Source organism: Bubalus bubalis, chromosome 4 (assembly GCF_019923935.1).
Source record: "Bubalus bubalis isolate 160015118507 breed Murrah chromosome 4, NDDB_SH_1, whole genome shotgun sequence".
Taxonomy (NCBI): Eukaryota; Metazoa; Chordata; class Mammalia; order Artiodactyla; family Bovidae; genus Bubalus; species Bubalus bubalis.
In genome coordinates, this window is record NC_059160.1 from 162,991,078 (window position 1) to 163,016,799 (window position 25,722).

The 25,722-nt window shown below is 42.5% G+C and overlaps 1 protein-coding gene and 2 long non-coding RNA genes across 4 annotated transcripts in view; 1 reads left to right on the forward strand and 2 right to left on the reverse strand.

Moving 5' to 3' along the window:
• OGDHL (oxoglutarate dehydrogenase L) overlaps positions 1–5,415 on the reverse strand; it is a 32,765-nt gene extending 27,350 nt beyond the window's left edge. Inside the window, exon 1 of the mRNA XM_044942426.2 lies at positions 4,734–5,415. Coding sequence (XP_044798361.2) covers positions 4,734–4,754 — 21 coding nt within the window. The 5' untranslated portion in view covers positions 4,755–5,415. The remainder of the gene's footprint in view (positions 1–4,733) is intronic.
• On the forward strand, positions 464–15,793 carry LOC123465732. 2 transcript variants are annotated; one of them, XR_006641021.1, is made up of 4 exons: positions 464–1,428; positions 1,595–1,720; positions 2,649–3,706; positions 15,377–15,793. It is a non-coding gene; the product is annotated as an uncharacterized LOC123465732 (long non-coding RNA). The 2 variants fall into 2 exon arrangements; XR_006641022.1 differs by lacking the exons at positions 464–1,428; positions 1,595–1,720 and adding an exon at positions 1,784–2,288.
• LOC123333470 lies at positions 2,818–4,723 on the reverse strand. Its single transcript, XR_006550891.2, has 2 exons — positions 4,164–4,723; positions 2,818–3,813 (listed from the first exon to the last, which is right to left on the reverse strand). It is a non-coding gene; the product is annotated as an uncharacterized LOC123333470 (long non-coding RNA).
• Positions 15,794–25,722: the final 9,929 nt, after the last annotated feature.

The following is a 25,722-nucleotide window of genomic DNA, read 5'->3' on the forward strand; positions in this document are numbered from 1 at the left end:
CCACATCTCCTCTGTCTCCTGCATTGGCAGGTGGGTTCTTAATCACTAGTACCACCTGGGAAGTCCAGGTTATGTGTATACTTAACTTGATTTGGCAGTGTTACATCACTTCTCAATTCTACATTCCCATAAACAGTGCAAGAGAATTTTTAAATCTGCATATCCCAGTATCAGTGGGCAGTATCTGGCCATAATTTTTGCCAGAAAAACAGACACAGTGTCATATAATTGTTTTAATCCACTTTTCTCTGATTATCAGTGACTTGTATCCCATTATCAATGACTTGTTAGTTTGAGGAGCTCCTGCTGTACTTCTCTTGGGCTTTGATCTTGTTTATACATAAGAGTTCCTGGTAGAGGAACATATTCATCTATGGTTCAAACCACCATCAACTTCCCCCTGGATTATTGCAACAGCCCCCAAACTGGTCTCCTTGCTTCCACACTTGCACCTCTGAATTTTAATCTCAACACAGTAGAGTTTCCCTGTGGGATGATTGAGGGATGCAGATATGAGGTAATTAAGTGATTGCCCATACCAATACTGGTAGGGTGCCAGAATGGAGTCATATAATTAACTCTATCCTGCACCTAAAGTCCCTTTTCCAAAAAAGTTGTTCAGTTGGAGATATTTGAAGGTCCATATGGCCAAGGACCACACTGTTTAATATTATATCTCCAGCAGTTAGCATAGTGCCCAATTCATAGCACATTTTCAGTAAATACTTGTTGAATGAGTAAATGGATATTTAGTTTGGATTCTAAAGGATAAGTAAGAGTTTCTCTGATGCAGAAGGGCTGGGTTCATTCGGAGTTCTTTGATTAAAAGCACCAGAAAATTATCTGGCTAGCTTAGGAAAAAGGAACTGATGGGAAACTTGTCTAAAGAACAACTAGAATCACAGGAAAACTGGAGAATTAGTCTCAGGAAGCAGGACTGAGCCAGAAATGGACTAACTCTTCAAGGATCTTATGATGTTTAAAATTCAAATTCCAAGAAGAGAGATATTAAATGATCTGGCTTCGCCTTAAGTGAGGAAGAGGGGACCTGGAGTCAGCCATATGAAATATACCTGGATTGAGAAGCCATGCAGATGGTTCATGGGTTGCAGGTAGCACAAGAAATAGCAGTGGATACAGGGAAAGAAAAAAAATCAACACGTGTGCACAGAAGACTTCCAGCAGGAAAGTTCAGTATGCAAAGGCAGAGTGATGAGGCACTAGGGGAATGGTAACTGCCTGGATGTGTGCAGAGAACTCGTGGCCTAGGCCAGGTGACACTGGGCTTTGTCTGCCATGTTAAGGGACTTGGACTCTATTCAGTAGGGTACTGGATACCAGTAAGATTTTAAGCTGTGAAGGACATGGTCAGATTTGTTTTTTAGAAAGATTTCCGTGGCATTTGGAGGGCGAATGGAGTAGTAAAAGGTGAGAGCAAAAATCCAGGGAAGGCACAATAATGCATGGGCTGGCAGTAGAGTTAGAGAAAGAGGGATGGATTTGAGAGGCATTTAGGAGTCAGTTCTAACGGGTTTAATGGTTGACTGGGTGTGAGTGTGGGGGCAAAGGTAACCGATGGATTTTCTGGCTTTAGTGACTAGGTGGACAGTGGAATCTGTCAATGAACTGCAAAACAGGAGATACAGATTCAGGAGAAAGAGCAGTATACAAGTTGGAGCCTCCAATGAGCCACTGAAGAAAGAAGAAAGATTTAAAATGGGTAACTAACAAGCACACACATGGACCTCTGCTTAAGGTTATGTGGCAGGCTGGGTGGGAGGGGAGTTGGGGGGAGAATGGATACATGCATGTGTATCCTGTATATGTGTGGCTGAGTCCCTTGCTGTTCACCTGAAACCATCACAACATTGTTAATTGGCCATACCCCAATATAAAATACAAAGTTTCAAAAAAGATGAAACGGCAGGCAAGAACCAAACCCTAGCAAATCAGTAGGCTCGAGAGCCTCCCATTTGCCCACAGTTATCCTCAGAGTCACAAGAGGAAATACAGAGCCATGGAGGGGAGTTGAGTCACTGAAAGAGCTGAGGGTCAGCGACAAATGGAAGCAGCTGCTGCAGGAGCCTTTCAGCCTAATGGATGCTCTGCTAATTATACTGATTAAAGAAAACATTTGGGGCAATTAAGGCTCCCAGGAGGATGGTTGCCATTCTCAGAAGACTGAGAAGGTCCCAGGCCTGGCTGTGGGCTCTGCAAAGATCTTCAGAAACAGAAACCTCCCCATCCCCCTTCTGATAGAACTTGTGTGCAAGTTTGCATTTATTCTGGTATATATTCTGGTTGTATTTTTTTCTGGTTGTCTATTTATTCTGTTTATAGAATTTAAACGATACAAAAGGATTCAGAGCAAAATGTGAAAATCTCCTTTCCACCTGCCTCAGCTTTACCTTTGTCCCCCTCTGGAGATAATTACTGGCCTCAACTGGGTAAACATCATTACAAAACTGTCTATGCATTTATCCAAGTCTACTCGTACGGATACACACTTTTAAAAACATAAGATGCACCCACTAAATGACAGTTCTGCAATTTGCTTCCTTTTCCTACTGGTCTTCAGGATCTTTATTTTAATTTCAGTTCGTAGGATCACTTCCTATTTCTTAATGGGTATGCTGTATTCATTGTAGGGGTCCAGAGGGCGTGGCCGGCCTGTGCCTGCAGCTGATCTCCCAGCCCACTCATTAATCACCACCACCGCGCCAGCAGGATGGTAGGCATCCGGCGGGTGAACCACTGTCTTCCCAGATGAGCCCATGGACGCCGCTTGCGTGCTGGCCTCGCGTGGGCCAGTTGATATTAATCGGTGGGACCGGGAGCTCGGGGAGTCCCTCGCGGGATGGGGTGGGGATGGTGGGGAGGGAGGTAAGAAAACCTTTGGGCTGGAGTCCTGAACTACCAGTAAGAGTTTTACAGAAGGTGGAGTTTAACAGATGACTTGGCGAGCAAGCGGAAGCAGCAAGAGGGAAAGAGCTAGGGCTGAGACCTTGCCTGACTGTTTAGGGGATGCAGAGTCACTTCCTGGAGCGCGGGTTTTGGAGACTGTAGAGAAGGGAGGGGAGGCTGCAGTGGCACGTTAGGGCCAGACATCCCTTCCCCCACGTGTGTGGAGGGACACGATCCTAGGACAAAGCTGCACAAGAACCCAGCAGCGAGGACCTGAGACAGCCCCGCAAGATCGCTGGGGCACTGTTTGGGGCGGGCCTCGGGCTCCCCCTGGGGGTGACGCCCCGCAGTGCGTTCCAGCGAAGACCCGACGTCTGGGCTGAAAAAGACCCCTTCCTCATTGCCTCTTCTGGTCCTTACTGGGCACCCACCAAGCGCGCCCAGCCGGTAACGCCCCTCTAAGGAGGCTCTGAACCCGGACCTGGCATTGCAACGGACTCTCGGCTAATCAGTCTCACGTCTCTGCTAGAGCCGGCCCCGCTCACGCTCAGGATGAGTTGTAGGTCCTGGAGGTGTTTGGAGGAGGGGACAGGAAGGAGCCAGTCCATTTTTTGAGATGGGTACCTGGGAGACGGGCCTGCGCCCACTCCTGGTGAGCTTTGTCAAGGAGTATCCCGGGAAATCCAGTCCAGGCCTCTGATGTGGGGAGACGCGGCCAACTCGGTGAGAAAGCCGTGACTCTCTCAAGAGGGGCCTGTCTCCTGTAAAATGGAGGCAATCAGCTTGAACTCCCACACAACAGGTGAGCACTTAGATATGGGGGGCTTTCACCCAAGCAGCGCCAAACAGCCGGTCAAGCTTGCCCTCTTAGGGAATCGGGATGAGTACAGATGTATCAGGGAGGGCTTCCTGGAAAAGAAGGAAAGACTGGTGGACTGAAGGAGCAAAGGCTTGGGGGGCAAGCATGGGTCGGGCAGGTCTGGGGAGATAGTTGGAGGGTGGTTCTCCCTGGCCAGGCATCTAGTGCTCCAAAGCAGAAGTCAGAATGGAGATATCAGACAGGCCCAAGGAAAGAGCCTCTAATGTTCTAGCTGACATTTGCACCCTCAAAGCTTTGTTTAAGTAGGGAACATGGTCATATTTTGTTTTAATAAAAATATGTCGTTCTGGAAGGTGGTGGAGGAAACAAGGCTGAGGCAAGGAGGAAGCACCCCAATCAATGAAAGAACAGTAAAAACCTGTGTGAACTGCAGTCGTACCTGTGGGGACTGGGGAAGAGCCACGTGATGGAGTATTACGTGAGAGGGATCAGCTGGGCCGGGGCATTGAGTCCTGAGGAAGAGCAGTCGGGTGTGCATCCCAGGATCCTGGAGGGTGCCCAAGACCCCTCATGTCTCTCTGTGAGATGGTTACTGCCTCTTAAGAAGCCCTGCCTCGTGCAGGGCTGGGCCACACTATTCTTTGAGGCCAAGAGAATATTTCCTCATTACCCTTGGAAAACTAACATAAGCTTAATGGAGGGAGAGACCCAAGCAGTCCCTGCTTTCATGGCGGTTTCAGAATACATAGGTGGCTCTCAGCAGGTTCATTGAGTCCTCGACCCTGTATATGCAGGAAAGGCAAAACAGAAACCCAAGGAAGGGAACAAGAAGAAATAACACTGAAGTGTTAGCGAGTCAGAAGACAGGCACTCTTAACTCAATTGATTTTTAGAGTCAAGATGTTTTTTTTTCCATTGCAATGTCGATAAATACTCTTTACAGAAATGTTTGAAAGCACAGAAAATTATAATAAAAATATTCATATCCTATCCTTTTACTCAAACTTACCCACTCAGTTGAGTTTATCATGTAGAGTTTTTCTTTCTATCTTCCTTGTGTAGTTTTCAAACTTCTAATACGGTCGTGGCTAGATTGTCTTCACAACTTGCAGAGTCACTTCTTAAGAATATAGGCATTTCCCATGATGTAACAGACTCTCCCAGTTCACCTTAAATGTTGCCATGTTGAACAGGTCACCCCAATCTTGGCCTGGCAGGTTCAGTTTAATCCATGACCCCTAAACTCCAGTGTATCTACAAATTATGAACGCAGGGCCACTTGGTTTACTGGCCTTTTGCATTATAACAAGTTAAGAAACCTAGCTTCCACAACTCTCATTAATCTTTTTTTCCTGGAAAAAGATTTGGGCAACCCTAAGTGACGTGACTTAGAAACTGCAGCAGTATAATTAACTTCCAGTGGAAGCAAGGATGAAGTGTGGGCTGAGGTTAGTTAATAAAATTGGGGTAGTGTCCTTGTATGATATGAACCGTGTAGCCGTAGAGATGATGGCTCTAGGGAATAATCAGTGCCATTCTTGGTTGCATTCAAATTGATTTAATAAGAAACAACTGAGCTGTTGATACATGGCTGTTGTTGTTCAGTCGTTAAGTCATGTCTCTTTGCGACCCGATGAACTGCAGCATGCCAGGCTTTCCTGGAGTTTGCTCAAACTCATGTCCATTGAGTGATGCTATCTAACCAACTCATCCTCTGCGGTGCTCCTCTTCTTTTGCCGTCAATCTTTCCCAATATCAGGGTCTTTTCAAATGAGTTGGCTCTTTGCATCAGGTGGCCAAAGTATTGGAGCTTCAGCATCAGTTCTTCCAATGAATAGACACATAGTTGGATATAGACTTTGTCTTATTATTTAAACTCCACTGAAAAAGAAAAAGTTTGCAGCATATTCTCACTGGTTGACCCAGGAGAGGGAAGGAGGATTTGTCATTATTCAGAAAGAGGGGCTCTGCTGACCTTTAAGGAAACCTTAGGAACAGGCCTTATATTTTAAGCTCAGAGACTCAGGAGCTCAAGTGTTCAACATCTTCTAGGAACTGGGCTCCGTCGTTGTCAATGTCCATGTTCTTCAGGGTGGGGTCTACAAACCAGAGGCTTCACCTGGGAGCTTGTTAGCAGGCCCTACCCAGATCCACTTAATCAAAATTCCTATTTAAAGAATCCCCAGGTGATACGCATATCCAATTTGAGAAGCACTGCTCTCTGTCACATCCAGATCCTCCAGCTTTCTTCCTTCAGAAAAATTAGACCCTGGGTAAGGCTGTCCGCAAAAGTGATATTTAAAGGGGACCAACTTTGGGGCTTAACTTTTTTAAAAAATTGAAGTATAGTTGATGTACAATATTGTGCTAGTTTCACATGTACAGGAAAGTGGTTCGGTTGTATATATGATACATACCTATTTTTCAAGTTCTTTTATAAATTATAAAATGTTGAATATACTTCCCTGTGCTATACAGGAGGTTGTTTATCTATTTCATATATAGTAGTGTGTATCTCGGAGAAGGCAATGGCACCCGACTCCAGTACTCTTGCCTGGAAAATCCCATGGACAGAGGAGCCTAGTAGGCTGCGGTCTATGGGGTTGCTAAGAGTCGGACACAACTGAGTGACTTCACTTTCACTTTTCACTTTCATGAATTGGAGAAGGAAATGGCAACCCACTCCAGTGTTCTTGCCGGGAGAATCCCGGGGTTGGTGGAGCCTGGTGGGCTGCTGTCTATGGGATCGCACAGAATCGGACACGACTGAAGCAACTTAGCAGCAGCAGTGTGTATCTATTAATCCCATACTCCTAATTTATCACTCCCCAGTCCTCTCCCCCCCACCGCCCCATTCCCCCTTGGTAACTGTGGGTGTATTTTCTGTATCTGTGGGTCTATTTCTGTTTTGTTTATAAGTTTATTTGTATAATTTTTCTTAGAGTCCACATATAATGATGTCATACGATATTTGTCTTTCTCTGTCTAGCTTATTTCACTTAGTATGATGATGATCTCTAGGACCATCCATGTTGCTGCAGATGGCCTTATTTCATTCTTTTTGATGGCTAATATTCCACTGTGGTTATACACCACCTATTCTTTATCCCTTCATCTGTTGATGGACATTTAGGCTCCCATGTCTTGGCTATTGTCACTAATGCTGCAGTGAACATTAGAGTACATGTATCTTTTCAAATTACGGTTTTCTCTGGATATATGCCCAAGAGTGGGATTGCAGGATCATATTATAGCTCTATTTTTAGTTTCTTAAGGAACCTCCATACTGTTCTCCATAGTGACTGCACCAACTTACATTCCCACCAACAGCATAAGAGGGTTCCCTTTTTTCCATACTCTCTGCAGCATTTATTATTTCTAGACTTTTTTATGATGGCCTTTCTGACTGCTGTGAGGTGATACTTTATTGTGGTTTTGATTTGCATTACTCTAATAATTAGTGATGTTGAGCATCTTTTCATGTGTCTTTTGACCATCTGTACATCTTCTCTGGAGAAATGTCTATTTAGATCTTCTGCCCATTTTTTGATTGGGTTGTTTGTTTTCTTGATATTGAGCTTTAAGAACTGTTTGTATATTTTGGAAATTAATCCTTTGTTGGTTGCATCATTTGCAGGTATTTTCTCACATTCCATATGTTGTCTTTTTCCATTTTGTTCATGGTTTCCTTTGCTGTACACAAGTTTTTATGTTTAATTAAGTGCCATTTGCTTATTTGGGGGCTTATTTCTGTCACTGTAAGAGATGGATCCAGAAAAACATTGCTGCAGTTTATGTCAAAGAGTGTTCTGCCTATATTATCCTCTGGGAATTTTATAGTATCCAATCTTACATTTAGGTTTTTAATCCATTTCGAGTTCGTTTTTGTGTATGGTATTAGAGAATGTTCTAATCCCATTCTTTTACATGTAGTCGCCCAGTTTTACCAGCACTGCTTATTGAAGAGACTGTCTTTTCTCCATTGTATGTTTTTGCCTCCTTAGTTGTGATTAATTGACCACAGATGCATGGGTTTTGGAGAAGGCAATGGCACCCCACTCCAGTACTCTTGCCTGGAAAATCCCATGGACGGAGGAGCCTGGTAGGCTGCAGTCCATGGGGTCGTGAAGAGTTAGACACGACTGAGCGACTTCACTTTCACTTTTCACTTTCATGCATTGGAGAAGGCAACGGCAACCCACTCCAGTGTTCTTGCCTGGAGAACCCCAGGGATGGGGGAGCCTGGTGGGCTGCCGTCTATGGGGTCGCACAGAGTCGGACACGACTGAAGGGACTTAGTAGCAGCAGCAGCATGGGTTTATTCTGGGCTTTTCTGTTTCATTGATTTATGTATCTGTTTTTGTGCCAGTTCAGGGTATTTTGATAACTGTAGCTTTGTAGTATATTCTGAAGTCAGAAAGCCTTATTTCTCCAGCTCCATTTCTCTTTTTCAAGATTGCTTTGGCTATTCAGGGTGTTTTGTGTTTCCCTATAAATCTTAATATTTTATGTTCTACTTCTGTGAAAAATACTATTGATAATTTTATAGGGATTGCATTGAATCTGTGGATTGCCTTGGGTAGTATAGTTATTTTAACAAAATTAATTCTTCCAGTTGAAGAACATAGTATTTCTTTCTATATTATGTCATTTTTAATTTTTTCATTAATGTCTTATAGTTGTCAGAGTACAGGTTTTTGCCTCTTTAGGTAGGTTTATTCCTAGGTATTTTATTCTTTTTGATGCACTGATAAATGGGATTATTTCCTTAATTTCGTTTTCTTTTGTTGTTAGTGTATAGAAATGCAACAGATTTCTGTGTGTTAATTTTATATCCTGCCTCTGTACTGAATTCATCAATGAGACCTAGTGGTTTTCTGGTAACATCTTTAGGATTTTCTGTTTAGTATCATATCATCTGCCAACAGTGACGGTTTTATTTCTTCCTTTCCAATTTGGATTCCTTTTAATTTTTTCTTCTCTGATTGCTATGGCTAAACTTCCAAACTATGTTGAATAAAAATGGCGAGAGTAGACATCCTTTTCTTGTTCCTGATCTTGAGGAAATGCTTCCAGCTTTTTGCCAGAGCATGATAGCAGTGAGTTTGTCATATATGGCCTTTATTATGTTCAGGTATGTTCCCTCTGTGTCTGCTGGAGAGTTTTTATCATTAATTGATGGTGAATGTTATCAAAAGCATTTTCTGCTTATATTGAGATGAACATGTGGCTGTGTCGAGTGCTGTATCTAGAGTCGACTGTGTGCCGATGCGTGGGGCTGTGTCCCTCCCTGCTGGCTGCGTGGCCTGACGCGTCCCAGTGCTGGAGCCACAGGCTGCTGAGCGGCGCCCGGTCCTGGTGTCAGATGCGGCCTCCCGGAGAGCGCGTCCCAACGAGCCCCCTGATGTCTCCACCCTGGGCCCTTGCCCTCAGGGTGAGTCAGCCATCTGCTATGCTTCCCCCCAGAGGCCCTCCAAGGCCGGCAGATGTGTCTGGCCCATGCGCCCATGAAGTCCCTGCTTTTTTCCTGGATCCTGGTGCACATGAGTGGAGTGTGCCCTCCGAGTGCAGAGTCTCCATTTTCCCAGTTCTGTGGAGTGCTTGCAATCAAGCCCTGCTGGCTTTCAAAGGCAAATGCTCTGGGGGCTCTTCTTCCTGCTGCCAGACCCCCCAGGCTGTGCAGCCTGACATGGGGCTCTGAATTCTGACTCCTGTAGGAGAACTTCTGCAATATATTATTCTCCAGTTTATGGCCCCCTCCCTGGGTGTCAGGGATGTGATTATATTGTGAGCACACACCTGCTGTCGTCTCGTTGTGGGTTCTTCTTTATGTCTTTGGATGTTGACTATCTTTTTTTGTTGTTGTTAGATTCCAGTCTTTTTAATCGATGGTTCTTCAGCAGTTAGTTGAGACTTTAGTGTAATGAGAGGAGGTGAGCTCAAGGTCATTCCACTCCACCGTCTTGTCCAGGAAGCTGTGACTTGACATTTGATTATTAAGCAGATGAAAAACTTCATCGTGACTATATGTTCAGCAATCCCAATCTTTGGGAATATCTCCTTTTTTTTCTTTCCGAAAGGCAGTTATTTTTCTCCCAAGTGCTGCTGGGGAGTGTTCTCTACTATGACTTTTCTGGAATTTTGCATGAATATAAAAGGAGGGCTTAGCTGAGTGTGATTTACAGGCCAGCCATGTCTCCTTAGGAAAGTTTGCATCATATTTTTAGTATACATCTTTTTAAAAATTTTAATTATTGATAAGCATTTACAGCTGGCTCTGTTTCTTTTCTTTGGCTTTTCATCTTTTTAAGATGATAACATGAACCAGACCGTAACTAAGAGGGAGGGGCCGAGCTGTGATTGGAGGTAGACAGTTCCCTGGTTCACGGCATGGTTAAAGAAACAAATCTCTGGGGAGGCTGAGGAGCTGTGCTCTTAGTTCCTTGGTGCTTAAAGGTAAACTCATCACCTCCAAACCTTTGGGAGCCCAGCCCTTCACCACAGTTCATCAGTGCCTTATTGCTTCCTCATAGGAGAAAAGCTGTGATAAAGGAGGTGACTGAGGACATAATATGAGTCCCAGAACTATCACTGAGTCAACCTGGTCTAGTCACAATGTCTAGGATATAAACTGTGGATGAAATAACCCAGTGTGAAGTATTTGTTTCACCTAGGGAGCAGGATAAAGGTGTGCACTGGTCTTACAAGATACTATTTTTAGTCATTAAGATCTGATCACTTCTGCTATGAACGGGTGGTAGATGTATGATGGCTTTTGCTTTGATGAATTATGGTTTTCTGTTTCTCAGAATGTTGTAGCTTAGCTGTGTCTGAACACTAATACCAATTTATAAGATACATGAGTCATCATGGAAGAGCTCCTCTCAGCATCCTTATCCAAAGGGTAAAGCCAAGCCTCAGCCAGACATTAGTCAGTGATTGTCAGAGACCTGCATGCAAAATGTGAATGCCCTCTGAGTGCACGAATGTCCTCCTCTTCCTGACGAGGAGACACTCGCTTCACTGAGCCTCTGCTGTATGCCGGATAGTGTGCTAAGGGCAGTGAGCCTGACACGATCTCTGACCTCAAGAGGCTCACAGTCTGTGCAGCGGAGACGCAGAAGCAAACAACAAGCTACTGATCGAGCATCTTACAAGGCGTGTCTAGTGGTAAGTGCTGGGCCCAGGGCTGAGAAGAGAGAAGTTAACGCTGGAGTTAGAGCTGCCGTAAGGTGAGTCGAGTGGAAGAAGAGCAATGGAAATCCAGAGTACATAGTGAAGTACCTGGATCCAAAAAAGGAAAAAAGAAAAATTATCTCACAATGGCCAAAAGGGGCCTCAGAGTCCCCTGGACACCTGAAGTGTTTTGCAGGGGACTGGCCCTCAGTACCAGGTCAGGGGCAAGGGCTTCCAGATGCAAGAGAGGAGTGAGTAGGAGTCCTGGTTTCTGGTCTTGGCTTGAATGCTATCTGCCTATTTTCTCAGAAACTCGGATTTCCCTATCTGAAAATAGGTTTAGAACAGATGACCTCTGCAAGCTTCGTTCAGGGTGGGACATCTGTGGCTGCTTGATATTTGAAAGAGGCGCGGAACTGCATCACCGCAGATGTGCACTGCAAGTCATCCCCCTTGTATGTTGTTGGATCACTTTATGATACAGTTTAGTTTTGTTTGTTACCCATTGAGCCTAAGGCAAGCCAAAGAGAAAAAGAAAAGGGGAATGGGTTCTTTTGACATTCTTTTTAACTCTTGTTGACTAAAAAAATAGCCACAAGCTGCAGGTTGAGAGTTAGATGTATTCTTTGGGAATTGTGAGGACTTCAGGCCCAGGAGACAGCATCTCAAGTGACCCAGAGAGATTGCTCCACAGAGATGGGAAAAGGAGTCAAGATATACGGAAGTTTGTAACAAGGAGGAGTGGAGGAAGGCAGTCTGTTAATTAAGGAAAACCAGGTATCCGAGGAGTTTAGTGCTCTTCTTTGTATGGGAAGATGCAAGCTTCTGGGCTCACCGAATACATTCCTTTCATGTGCATCTCAGCTGCCTGGGGCCAAATCCTGCTTGAACAATCAAGATCACATTCCTAATTCCTCAGTTCAGTTCAGTCGCTCAGTCGTGTCCCGCTCTTTGCGACTCCATGAATCGCAGCATGCCAGGCCTCCCTGTCCATCACCAATTCCTGGAGTTCACTAAGACTCACGTCCATCGAGTCAGTGATGCCATCCAGCCATCTCATCCTCTGTCGTCCCCTTCTCCTCCTGCCCCAAATCCCTCCCAGCATCAGAGTCTTTTCCAGTGAGTCAACTCTTCGCATGAGGTGGCCAAAGTATTGGAGTTTCAGCTTCAACATCAGTCCTTTCAATGAACACACAGGACTGATCTCCTTTAGAATGGACTGGTTGGATCTCTCTGCAGTCCAAGGGACTCTCAAGAGTCTTCTCCAACACTACAGTTCAAAAGCATCAATTCTTCGGCACTCAGCTTTCTTCACAGTCCAACTCTCATATCCATACATGACCACTGGAAAAACCATAGCCTTGACTAGACAGACCTTTGTTGGCAAAGTAATATCTCTGCTTTTTAATATGCTATCTAGGTTGGTCATAACTTTCCTTCCAAGGAGTAAGCGTCTTTTATTTCATGGCTGCAGTCACCATCTGCAGTGATTTTGGAGCCCCCCAAAATAAAGTCTGACACTGTTTCCACTGTTTCCCCATCTATTTGCCATGCAGTGATGGGACCAGATGCCATGATCTTCGTTTTCTGAATGTTGAGCTTTAAGCCAACTTTTTCACTCTCCACTTTCACTTTCATCAAGAGGTTTTTTAGTTCCTCTTCACTTTCTGCCATGAGGGTGGTGTCATCTCCATATCTGAGGTTATTGATATTTCTCCCAGCAATCTTGATTACAGCTTGTGCTTCTTCCAGCCCAGCATTTCTCATGATGTACTCTGCATATAAGTTAAATAAGCAGAGTGACAATATACAGCCTTGACGTACTCCTTTTCCTATTTGGAATCAGTCTGTTGTTCCATGTCCAGTTCTAACTGTTGCTTCCTGACCTGCATATAGGTTTCTCAAGAAGCAGATCAGGTGGTCTGGTATCCCCACCTCTTTCATAATGTTCCACAGTTTATTGTGATCCACACAGTCAAAGGCTTTGGCATAGTCAATAAAGCAGAAATAAAGGTTTTTCTGGAACCCTCTTGCTTTTTCGATGACCAGCGGATGTTGGCAATTTGATCTCTGGTTCCTCTGCCTTTTATAAAACCAGCCTAAACATCTGGAAGTTCACAGTTCATGTATTGCTGAAGCCTGGTTTGGAGAATTTTGAGCATTACTTTACTAGCATGTGAGATGAGTGCAATTGTGCAGTAGTTTGAGCATTCTTTGGTATTGCCTTTCTTTGGGATTGGAATGAAAACAGACCTTTTCCAGTCCTGTGGCCACTGCTGAGTTTTCCAAATTTGCTGGCATGTTGAGTGCAGCACTTTCACAGCATTATCTTTCAGGATTTGAAATAGCTCCACTGGAATTCCATCACCTCCACTAGCTTTGTTCATAGTGATGCTTTCTAAGGCCCACTTGGCTTCACATTCCAGGATGTCTGGCTCTAGGTCAGTGATCACACCATTGTGATTATCTGGGTCGTGAAGATCTTTTCTGTACAGTTCTTCTGTGTATTCTTGCCATCTCTTCTTCATATCTTCTGCCTCTGTTAGGTCCATACCATTTCTGTCCTTTATCAAGCCCATCTTTGCATGAAATGTTCCCTTGGTATCTCTAATTTTCTTGAAGAGATCCTTAGTCTTTCCCATTCTGTTGTTTTCCTCTATTTCTTTGCATTGATTGCTGAGGAAGGCTTTCTTATTTCTCCTTGCTATTCTTTGGAACTCTGCATTCAGATGCTTATATCTTTCCTTTTCCCCTTTGCTTTTCGCTTCTCTTCTTTTCACAGCTATTTGTAAGGCCTCCCCAGACAGCCATTTTGCTTTTTTGCATTTCTTTTCCATGGGGATGGTCTTGATCCCTGGCTCCTGTACAATGTCACGAACCTCTGTCCATAGTTCATCAGGCCCTCTGTCTATCAGATCTAGTCCCTTAAATCTATTTCTCACCTCCACTGTATAATCATAAGGCATTTGATTTAGGTCATACCTGAATGGTCTAGTGGTTTTTCCTACTTTCATCAATTTAAGCCTGAATTTTGCAATAAGAAGTTCATGATCTGAGCCACAGTCAGCTCCTGGTCTTGTTTTTGCTGACTGTATAGAGCTTCTCCATCTTTGGCTGCAAAGAATATAATCAATCTGATTTCAGTGTTGACCATCTGGTGATGTCCATGTGTAGAGTCTTCTCTTGTGTGGTTGGAAGAGGGTGTTTGCTATGACCAGTGTGTTCTTTTGGTAAAACTCTATTAGCCTTTGTCCTGCTTCATTCCGTATTCCAAGGCCAAATTTGCCTGTTACTCCAGGTGTTTCTTGACTTCCTACTTTTGCATTCCAGTCCCGTATAATGAAAAGGACATCTTTTTTGGGTGTTAGTTCTAAAAGATCTTGTAGGTTTTCATAGAACCGTTCAACTTCAGCTTCTTCAGCGTTACTGGTTGGGGCATAGACTTGGATTACTGTGATATTGAATGGTTTGCCTTGGAAACGAACAGAAATCATTCTGTCGTTTTTGAGATTGCATCCAAGTACTGCATTTCGGAGTCTTTTGTTGACCATAATGGCTACTCCATTTCTTCTAAGGGATTCCTGCCCACAGTAGTAGATATAATGGTCATCTGAGTTAAATTCCTAATTCCTGCTGTTGCTGCTGCTAAGTTGCCTCAGCCGTGTCCGACTCTGTGCAACCCCATAGATGGTAGCCTAATTCCTAGTGTACCCCTAATTCCTCCTTTACCTGTAGGGTGGCGGTTGGCTGCCTCTCTGAGATTTCTTTGTTCCCCCCACCTGCTTATTGGGGAAGCGGCTGATGGCTATCAGATAGCCAGTATTGAATTGAGTTCAGAAATTTATCTTTGAAAGGCTGGAATCCCTGGTGGCTGTGATATTCTTGTTTCCAGATATAGCAGGAAATATCTCATTTCACATCTTGAAGGCGTATCATGCCAAGACTACCCAATACTGTCCTGGGATGGGATCAATGAGGGCCCCTCATACTTCACAAGCCTTATACCTCTTCCATCATCCTTATCTAAAGCAAGGATGTGCATTAGTTAACTGGAATCTGACGAGGATGACATCCAAGTCCCACTTCCATTTGATCTGAGTTATACTAACTAAGCAACGACGCAAGACGCAAAGCACAGGGAGTGAGAGTTTGAGTGTGTAAACAAGGCCAGTGAAAGTGTGATCATGCAGGCTTTCAGCGAAAGAAGCTGCCAGCCTCATCAGCTTAATAAAGTCGGCCAGACCAGGTGGGGGTGGGCGGTGTGTGCATTGTTTCTCTAAGTATCTGTTTTGTTTCTTGAGTTAAAAAGCAACCCACAGCCTGAGTCTGTCTTAAAAATAAAGAGAATACCAACAATGAAAGATGTGCCAAAAAGAAAGGAGCATAAAAATCTATGAAGTGCTCGTATAAATGGAGGTGGGGAAGCTGCTGTCAGTGAGGGTGGCTGGGAGGAATCCTCATTCTGCAAATGTTCAGTTTCACAGACAGCACTGCGCTCGCTTCCTGCTGGGCACTCAGTCACTGTCCTGCTGAAGCAGGAGGAGCCAGAGATCCGCAAACAAGAACCAAAGCCCTGGCTTCCCTGGAGGCTCAGGGGTAAAGAATCCACCCGCCAATGCAGGGGGCACAGGCTTGACCCCTGTTCTGGGAACACCCTACACGCTGCGGAACAACTAAGCCCACACGCCTCAACTTCTGACCCAGTGGCCTAGAGCTCGGGAGCCTCAAGCACGGACCCCCGCGCCCTAGAGCCTGCGCCCCACAGCGGGAGAAACCACTGCAGTGGGCAGCCTGCACACCACACCTAGAGCAGTCCCCGCTCTCGGCAACTGGAGAAAAGCTTTCACAGCAACGCAGACCTGGCACAGCCAAAAATAAATTAATTAAAGAACCAAAGCCTGTGCTATGAGCTCTGTATTCTTACCACTTGGAGTGTTGCCATAGAGCAGCAGCATCAGTATTATCTGGGATTTTGTTAGAAATGCACAGTCCAGGCTTCAGAATCAGCATCTGCATTTTATCAGAAACCCCAAAGTTTTAGAAGCACTGATCTATATGGTGAGGGGCTGTGGGTAGCATGGGGTTGGGAGGAGAAAGACTGGCTGAGAAGGTCAGGGAAGGCTTCCTGGAGGAAGTCACATTTGTGCCAGATCTTCTAAGATGAGTAGAACTTACTCGTTTGAAAAGAGAAGGAAGGACGGAAATTCCTAGTAGAAGAAGGGGTAGAATGAAAAAGTAGCTGACTGAGGGGAAGCTGAGCTGGAAACATAGGCTGGAATCTGATTTTGACAGTGTCTATCTGCTGTATTAAGGAACGTAGGTTTCTTTGTTTCCTAAGGACGGAAATCAAGGAAGGAGGGAGAACATTCTCCAGGCGCCGTGCTGATGTTTAATCAGCATCAGGGTGTTCCATGCAATTAGAGCGGCTGCCTGGTTCACTGTGGGAATGTTTGGGGCAGACTAGTACCCTCCAGGTGTACTCACAGAGGGTGGCAGTTTCCATGAATTTGACAGGAAGCAGAAAAGAAAATTTCTATCTAAAGGCCCCCCTTTTTCCCCCTGAAGGCAATAAATGCAAGAGAATGATCAATTCCTGTAAATGGTATTAAACCAAAACATATTATGGAGGGACTGGAAATTTTTCTTAGAGGCAAAGTAGCAATGGTTTAATCTTTTAAACAACCCCGTGAAAAGCCAAAGCAGATAGAGAATACATGCCATACTTTGATTGAAACTCAGTGCTAGCTCAGGATCAACAATCTCATGTTCTGATTAACAACTGTTGATCAGACCAACCGGATGTTGAATCTTTGCCCAGGGTCCTGGCTCTGGGTGTTATTACCATCCTGGTGCAGGCCTAAGCCTTCCTTTGTCTTCTAACTGGCTGGATCCTTTCAATAATGAGCCAGAGAAACCCATAGGGATTTTAAAAGTGGCAGAAAGCATTTGTTCTACTCAGCTATTATAATGATAATCGATTTCTTAAGGGTGCAAAGTAAGACAGTGCATTTGACCCACCATGGATAATTCAGGCACCTCCCACTTTATGTCCTGGCATCTGAAGTTGCCTTATTGGAGCAAAGTCCCTGAGCCACTGAGACCATTAACTGGAGGGTTAAGTGTGAGAAGTAAAAAGAACAGCATTAGCAGAGAGGACTAAGTCATGCTGCAAAGTACAGAAGTGACAAAAAAAAACCAAATAAATAAATACAGGCTTCTAGTACCAGTACCCACTAGATGCTGGCACCAGGATGAATGCTTTACAGCTGCTCCCTTCTAGTTCGTTCGATAGCCATACCAGATAGCTGTCCTCAGCCTCAGTTTCAGAGGAAGAACCTGGGACTCAGTGGTTGTTGGTTGATAGGACCCCACAGCCAGGTGTTCAGAGCTTGGATTCGAGTCCAGATCAGGCTTGTTGATCACAGCCCATGACTCCCCGCTTCCTGGAGTGGGCTGTACTATCATTCAGAAGTCTGCAAGAGACAGTCACTACACTGGTATTGCAAGGAGGCATCTGGTGCCCTTGTGTTTCTGCCTCACCAGCTTCCACAAGTGGCATGGATCCTTTAGAGAGCCACATTGTTGCAATTAAAATAGCCCAGAGAGGGTCAGGTGTTAGAAGTTCACAAATACAGGTTGGCCAGTGGCTCGTGAATGGCCTTATTTGAATGATTGAAGGTTCTGAGAGCTCTTGTTGGAGACAGGGTACTGGCCACAAAATCCAGTGTTAGCTGATCTTGGAGGAATGGGTTGGCAAAGAGGTACTTTGGAGGCTGAGGCTTCACAGAACACTGAAGGGTGGTCAGAGCCTAGAAGAATAGGTCTGGGTTATCTTTCACAAAAACACTGTTGAGTCAAAAGTCAGACCCATGAAGGCCTTCAAATGCACCACCTCATTTAATTTTTATCCGTTGACTCAACTCTGAATCTCACTTTGAGTAATTTCTTCAGATATAGTTGCCACTCTAAGCTCTTCTACTGTGTCTAATCCAGTGTTTAACTAATCGATTTCATTTTCTTTTTTTGTTTTGGTTTTAGTTGGTTCTTTTTCTAATCTGGCCAGTCATTCCCTCGTCTGTGTTGGGCCAAAGTACAGTAATATAGTGCAATTATTGGCGTTTGCCCTCAGGGCTGCCCTTTCATTCCCATTTGCTTAGCATTTACTATTCCTAGATTGAATTTTAACTCACTTGGAGGAAGGCTGAAGGGACGTGGGAATTCTCAAGAACAAAAAAATCCTTAAAAGTATGGTATATCTAGAGCATAGTTGTTTTCTTAAAATCATTTACTGCTAGATGTAGAATTCTCTGGGCCCCTTTATATCCTCAAAGACTGCAAACTCTAAAACTCCAGTATATGGAGCAAATGGTTTTTGGATTTAGTTTTACTATTTGAAAAAGGGAGAGTTTTAGTATGTTCATAGATACATGAAGGTACAGAGGATGACATTTCAGTAGTTAGTGAAGAAGTCTCAAGACCTCCATCATCAAGAGGCCCAGAAACAGTAGGTGTTTCGCCCCAACCTTGACTCTGGGCACTCGAATGCTGTCAGCCGCCCCGCTGTTCCTAGTGAGATCGTAGAGGCAGCTCAGAGCTGTGCAGTCTGGCTCCACGGTCAACTCATACTTTCATTCTCTCTCTCTCTGTCTCTTTCCCTTCCCTCTCTCCCTCTTTTAAAAGAGACTTTATCTTTTAGAGCAGTTTTGGGTTTATGAAAAGTTGAGCAGATAGTGTGTGTGTGTGTATATATATGTGTGTGTGTATATATATACACACATGCACTCCCTCTTCCCCAAAGTTTCCCCTCTTAACTTCTTGTATTAGTGTGGTACATTTGTAACTGGTAAGTCAATACTGATACTATTATTAAAGTCGCTAGTTCACTTTAGTGTTCACTGTTTGTGTTTTCCGGTTCTGTGGGTTTTTACAAGGCCATAATGCTATGTATCTAATGTTACATTATCACATAGTCCGATCAGCCTGAAAGTTCCCTGCTCCAGCTTCTCGCTGCTTGTCTTCCCCATCTCCCTTCCCTACTCCACACTCCTGGCAGCCACCGCTGCTTTTACTATCTCTATAGTTCCACCTTTTCCAAAAGTCGTAGTTAGAGCCAAACAATACGTAGCCTTTTCAGACTGCCTTCCTTCACTTAGCAATGTGAATCTGACATTCTTCTATGTCTTTTTGTAGTTTGATATTTCATTTGTTTTTACCACTGCATAATATTCTACTGTATGGATGGACCACAGTCTACTCCAACTGAAGGATCTCTTGATCGCTTCCCGTTTTGACAGTCATAAATGAAGCTGCTATATACATTCATGTGCAAAATTTTCTGTGGACGTAAGTTTTCATCTCATTTGAGTAAATAGGAATGTGACTGCTAGAGCATAGGGTAAGACTTTTGTAAGTCTTCTGTTTACCTTTGTAAGAAACTGCCGAATGGTCTTCCAAAGTGGCTGTACTATTGTCCATTCCTGCTCGCAATGAGTGAGAGTTCTTTTATTTCCACATCCTTGCCAGCATCTGATATTATTAGTGCTGTGGATTTTAACCATTGTAATACTTGTGTAGTAACTCTGTTTTTTAAATTGGATTGTTATTGTTGAGTTTTAAGTGTTTTTCATACATTTTGGAATGTATAGGTCTTTTATCAAGTGTGCGTTTCACAGATATTTTCTGCCAGTCTGGCTTGTCTTTTCACTTCCTTTCTTGTATCTTTGGCAAAGGAGAAGTTATTCGTTTTAACCAATCTATTTTTTTTTTATGGATGATGCTTTTGGTGTTGTATCTAAAAACTCATAACCAGTCAAGTCGCCTAGACTTTGGCATGTGTTAGCATCAAGAAATTTTAGTTTTGTGTTTTACATATAGCCTATGACCTATTTAATGTTTGTGTAAGTGTTAATTGCTTAGCTGTGTGCAACTTTTTGCGACCCCATGGACTGTAACCTTCCAGGCTCCTTGACCATGGAATTCTCCAGGCAAGAATGCTGGAGTAGGTTGCCATTCCCTTCTCCAGGGGATCTTCTCCCCCAAGGGGTCAAACCCGGGTAAGGTCTAGATTAATTTTTTTGCATGTGAATGTCCAGTTTGAACACTCTGAAAAGGCTGTCCTTTCTCCACCGAATTGCCTTTGTTCTTTTGCCAAAGGTCAATCATCTGTATTTATGGGGTTCTATCTCTGGGCTCTTTATTCTGTCCATTAGTCTGTCCGTCTGTGCTTAGGTCAGTCATACTGTCTTGATTACTGTACTTTCAGAATGGAAGTCAGCTCATGTAAGCCTGCCGATGATGCTCTGCTTGTTTTGTATTGTGCGGTGTATTCTGGATCTTTTGCCTTTCCATATAAACTTTAGAATCAATTTGTCTGTATCCAAAAATAACATGTTGGGATTTTGACCAAGATTACATTGAGTCTATGGATCATGAGTCTATGAGTGTGTTTCGTGCCATCCTAACAGTATTGAGTCTTCCTATCCATGAACGTGGGTTATGGCTCCATTCGTTTATCACCTTTGGTTTGTTTAATCAGTTTTGTAGTTTTCCTCAGATCTTGTACATGTTTTATGACTCATACTATTAATATTTTATTTTTGGAGTGCTAATGTAAATGTTGCTATAGTTTAAATTTCACATTCCAACTGTTTGTTGCTGGTATATAGCAATGCAATTGACTTTTGTATATTAACTTTGTATTTTGAAACCTTAATATAATAGCTTATTCTAAAATATAAGTTTATAATATATTAATATATAATATTATATATAAAATAATTCCCAGATATTATAAAAATATCCAGGAATATTTTTGTTCATCTTTGGGATTTTCTGCATTAATAATCATGTAACTGGGAACAAAATCAGTTTTATTTCTTCCTTCTCAACCTATCTATATATTTTTACTGTTATATTGCATTAGCTAGAATGCATACTTTCAGTATAACATAGAATAGACATGGTACGAGATCTTGCCTTATTCCTGATCTTAAGAAGAGAGCCTCTAGTTTCTAAATATGAAGCACAATGCTAACTGGAGAGTTTTGTAGGTTTTCTGTGTGTGTCAGGTTAAAGAAGTTCTCTTGTATCATTACTTTACTGAGAGCATTTATCACAAATATATTTTAGATTTTGTCAAGACCATATCTACTGATATGGTCATATGACTTATTTAGCCTTGATAGGACTACATTAATTGAAACAGCCTCGCATCCCTGAGATGAATCCCACTCAGTCATGGTGTATGATTTTTCACTATTGACATATTGGTGAATTCTATTTGCTAATACTTGTTAAGAATTTTTCTATCTTAAATCATGAGAAATACTGGTCTGTAGTTCTGTTTGTGTTTTTAACATCTTTGGCATCAACATAATAAAACAAATTAGGAAGTTTTCCCTCCTCTTCTATTTCAGGAAGATATTGTATAGACATGTTAATTCTTCTTTAAACGGCTAGTAGAATTCTCCAGTGAAATGATATAGGTGTGAAGATTGCTTTGTGAGAGTTATAAAAGCACAGATTCAATTTCTGTAATATTTATATGGCTACCAAATTATACATTTTCTATTTGGTGAGTTGTAGAAGTTTGTACTTTTTGAGGAATTGCTCCATTTAGTCAGAGTTGTCAAATAAATGTATAGAGTTGTATGTAGGTGGTATTACATTACTATTTTTAAATGTCTGCAGGATCTGTAGTAATATTTCTTATTTCATTCTTGATATTAGCAATTTGAATATTTTCTTTGTCTTATGAGAAGTTTGTCAACATGATCAACCGTTTCAAAGAACAGCTTCTTGCTTCTTTTGTGTTTCTCGGTTTTTTTTTATCCTATTCATTTCACCTTTTTATTAATTTTTTCATTCTTCTTGAGTTTATTGGCTTTTTGTCCTTAGTTTCATGACGTAGTAGCTTAGATTGATTTTAGATCTTTTGTTTAATTGAAGTATAGTTGATTTCAGGTGTATAGCAGTGATTCAGGCATATATATATATATTTTTTTTCAGGTTATCTTCCTTTATTATTCCACAATATTGAGTATAGTTCCCTCTGCTATACAGTAGGTCCTTGTTGGTTATCTGTTTTATATAGCAGTGTGTATATATTTTTCACTTTCATCTGTTGAACATTTATCTTAAACTTGTCCTTGAGACTTAACCCATTAATTATTTGGAAGTGTACTGTTTAGTTTCTCAGTGTTTAGAAATTTTAGCTTTCTGTTTTTGATTTCTAATTGATTTGCTTGTGGCCAGAGGACACATTTTATATAATTGCAATTCTTTTAAATTTGTTGAGGTTTGTTTTCAGCCTTGTTCAGTCACTCAGCCATGACCAGCTCTTTGCGACCCCACAGACTGCAGCACACCAGGCTTCCCTCTCCTTCACTGTCTCCCAGAGTCAGTGATGCCATCCAAGCATCTCATCCTCTGTTCCCTCTTCTTCTCCTGCCTTCAATCTTTCCCAGCATCAGGTCTTTTCCAATAAGCTGGCTCTTTGCATCACGTGGCCAAATTATTAGAGCTTCAGCTTTAGCATCAGTCCTCCCAGTGAATATTCAGGATTGATCTCCTTTAGGATTGACTGGTTTGATCTCTTTGTAGTCCAAGGGACTCTAAAGAATGTTCTCCAGCACCACAGTTCAAAAACATCAATTCTTTGGCACTCAGTCTTCTTTATGGTCCAACTCTCAGAGCACTACTGGAAAAACCATAGCTTTCACTATATGGACCTTTGTCAGCAAAGTGATGTCTCTGCTTTTTAATATGCTGTCGAAGTTAGTTAAAGCATTTCTTCCAAGGAGTAAGCATCTTTTAATTTCATGGCTGCAGTTACCACCTTCAGTGATTTTGGAGCCCAAGAAAGTAAAGTCTGTCACTGTTTCCATTTTCCCCCCATCTGTTTGCCATGAAGTGATGGGACTGGATGCCATGATCTTCATTTTTTGAATGTTGAGTTCTAAACCAGTTTTTTCACTCTCCTCTTTCAACTTCATCAAGAAGCTCTTTAGTTTCTCTTTGCTTTCTGCCATTAGGGTGGTGTCATCTGCATATCTGAGGTTACTGATACTTCTCCTGGCAGTCTTGATTCCAGCTTGAGTTTCATCCAGTCTGGCATTTCACATGATGTACTTTGCATATAAGCTGAATAAGCAGGGTGACAATATACAGCCTTGATGTACTCCTTTCCCAATTTGGAACCAGTTCATTGCTCCACGTCCAGTTCTAACTGTTGCTTCTTGATCTGCATACAGGTATCTCAGGAGGCAGGTAAGGTGGTCTGGTATTCCCATCTCTTAAAGAATTTTCCACAGTTTGTTGTGATCCACACAGTCAGGGGCTTTAGTGTAGTCAATGAAGCAGAGTTTTTCTGGAATTCCTTTTTCTATGATCCAGCGAGTGTTGGTAATTTGATCTCTGGTTCCTCTGCCTTTTCTAAATCCAGCTTGTACTCCTGGAAGTTCTCAGTTCATGTACTGTTGAAGCCTGGCTTAAAGGATTTTGAGCATTATCTTGCTAGCATGTGAAATGAGTGCAATTGTATGGTACTTTGAACATTCTTTGGCATTGCCCTTCTTTGGGATTGAAATGAAAATTGACTTTTCCAGTCCTGTGGCCACTGCTGAGTTTTCCAAATTTGCTGGCATATTGAGTGAGCACTTTAAATAGCATCATCTTTTAGGATTTGAAATAGCTCAGCTGGAATTCCATCACCTCCACTAGCTTTGTTCATAGTGATGCTTCCTAAGGCCCACTTGACTTTGAACTCCAGGATGTCTGGCTCTAGGTGAGTGATCACACCATCCTGGTCATCTGGGTCATGAAGTCTTTTTCGTACAGCTCTTCTGTGTATTGTTGCCACCTCTTCTTAATATCCTCTGCTTCTGTTAGGTCCATACCGTTTCTGTCCTTCATTGTGCCCACTTTGCTTGAAATGTTCCCTTGGTATCTTTACTTTTCTTGACGAGCTCTCTAGTCTTTCCCATCCTGTTGTTTTCCTCTATTTCTTTGCATTATTCACTTAAGAAGGCTTTTTCATCTCTCCTTGCTATTCTTTGGAACTCTGCTGCAGACAGGTGTATCTACAGCCTAGGTATGGGCTATCTGCATATATTCCCCAGGTACTTGAAAAATTCATGCATTCTGTCATCATTGAGTGTTTTATAAGTGTTTGGACCATGAGGGAATTCCCTTTGCTGATTTTCTATCAAGTTGTTTAATAAATTGTGGAGAGAGGGATTATGAAGTGATTAATTAAAATTTTATATTTGTCTATTTCCCTTCATTCCTGTCAGTTTTTGCTTTACATATTTTGCTTCCCTTCCTATTGCTCTGGATCTCATTAAATCCTGTGTTTAAAAAAAAAAAAAAAAAACACTTCAAAAAATTGGAGTGGGTAATAGGAACAAGGAGCAAGTGAGATTAGCTATGAGTTGATAAATGTTCAAAATGAGCAATAATACATATGTAGAGGTTGGCATCCCACTCCAGTACTCCTGCCTGGAGAGTCCCATGGATGGAGGAGCCTGGTAGGCTGCAGTCCATGGGGTTGCTGAGGGTCGGACACGACTGAGCGACTTCACTTTCACTTTTCACTTTCATGCATTGGAGAAGGAAATGGCAACCCACTCCAGTGTCCTTGCCTGGAGAATCCCAGGGACGGGGGAGCCTGGTGGGCTGCTGTCTATGGGGTCACACAGAGTCGGACACGACTGAAGTGACTTAGCAGCAGCAGAGGTTTATTACTCTCCTTTATTTTTATATGTCTGAAATTCTTCTTAAAAAGAAAAGCATTTCCTGACTGCCCAGTCTAGGTTATATTAGTCTCGTGTCTGTGCTGTCCACTACAATATAAACTTGACAACAACAATCTCGTCTATCCTGGTCACAGCTTCAGCCCCAACGCTTGAAACTCACTGGTATATGGTTGGCACTCTAATTACCGTGTTTCCTCAAATATAAGATGCCACAGATATAAAGTACTTTCTGTGTGCTAATTCTTCAGTCGTGTCCACCTCTTTGTGACCCCGTGGACTGCAGCCCACCAGGCTCCTTTGTCCATGGGATTCTCCAGGCAAGAATACTGGAGTGGGTTGCCATTCCCTTCTCTAAATCTTCCTGACCCAGGGATTGAACCCAGGTCTCCTGCACTGTAGGCAGATTCCTTACCATCTGAGCCACCAGGGAAGCCTGTCAAAATACTTTAATGTTACAAAAATACTTTTATGTATCATTAAAAAATGCTGCAAAGTAAATTATAATATACTGTTTTAAAAGTACTTGGATTTCAGATGCTACAATGTGAAAAATGTTTGTTTTAGAATTAATAAAATACAGTATCTGTGGAGTAAATGAATACTCGGGAGGTCAAGATTCTGATGAAGAGGCTTCATACATGTTCAAGAGCAGATCAGGATATAATTTTGAGAATATTATAAATTCTGCAATGAGTATATTTCTTCCTAAATATTGAAATTTTAAGCCCAACCTTATATGTGACAAATCTTAATAGAAAAAGCAACATTCTGACATGGTCTCCCATCTTTTTACCACCAAGGACCCTTTATTATTTTATCCCCAAGGTTCCTATACTTTGAAATATTTTGATACCATGTAAAATTCCTTTTTTCACTTGATATCAAGTAAAAGCTAATTTTCATTTTTCATCTATTAAATATGCATATTCAAACTGAGGCAATATATTAATAATTCCAGCTAAAATAAAAGAAAGCTGACCTTCTACTGACCTTGTATGGACTCATCATAGGGAAAAGTAACATTTCTATTAGGAAATCTACTTTTTAGCCTCCAGTGTCTCTTTCTCA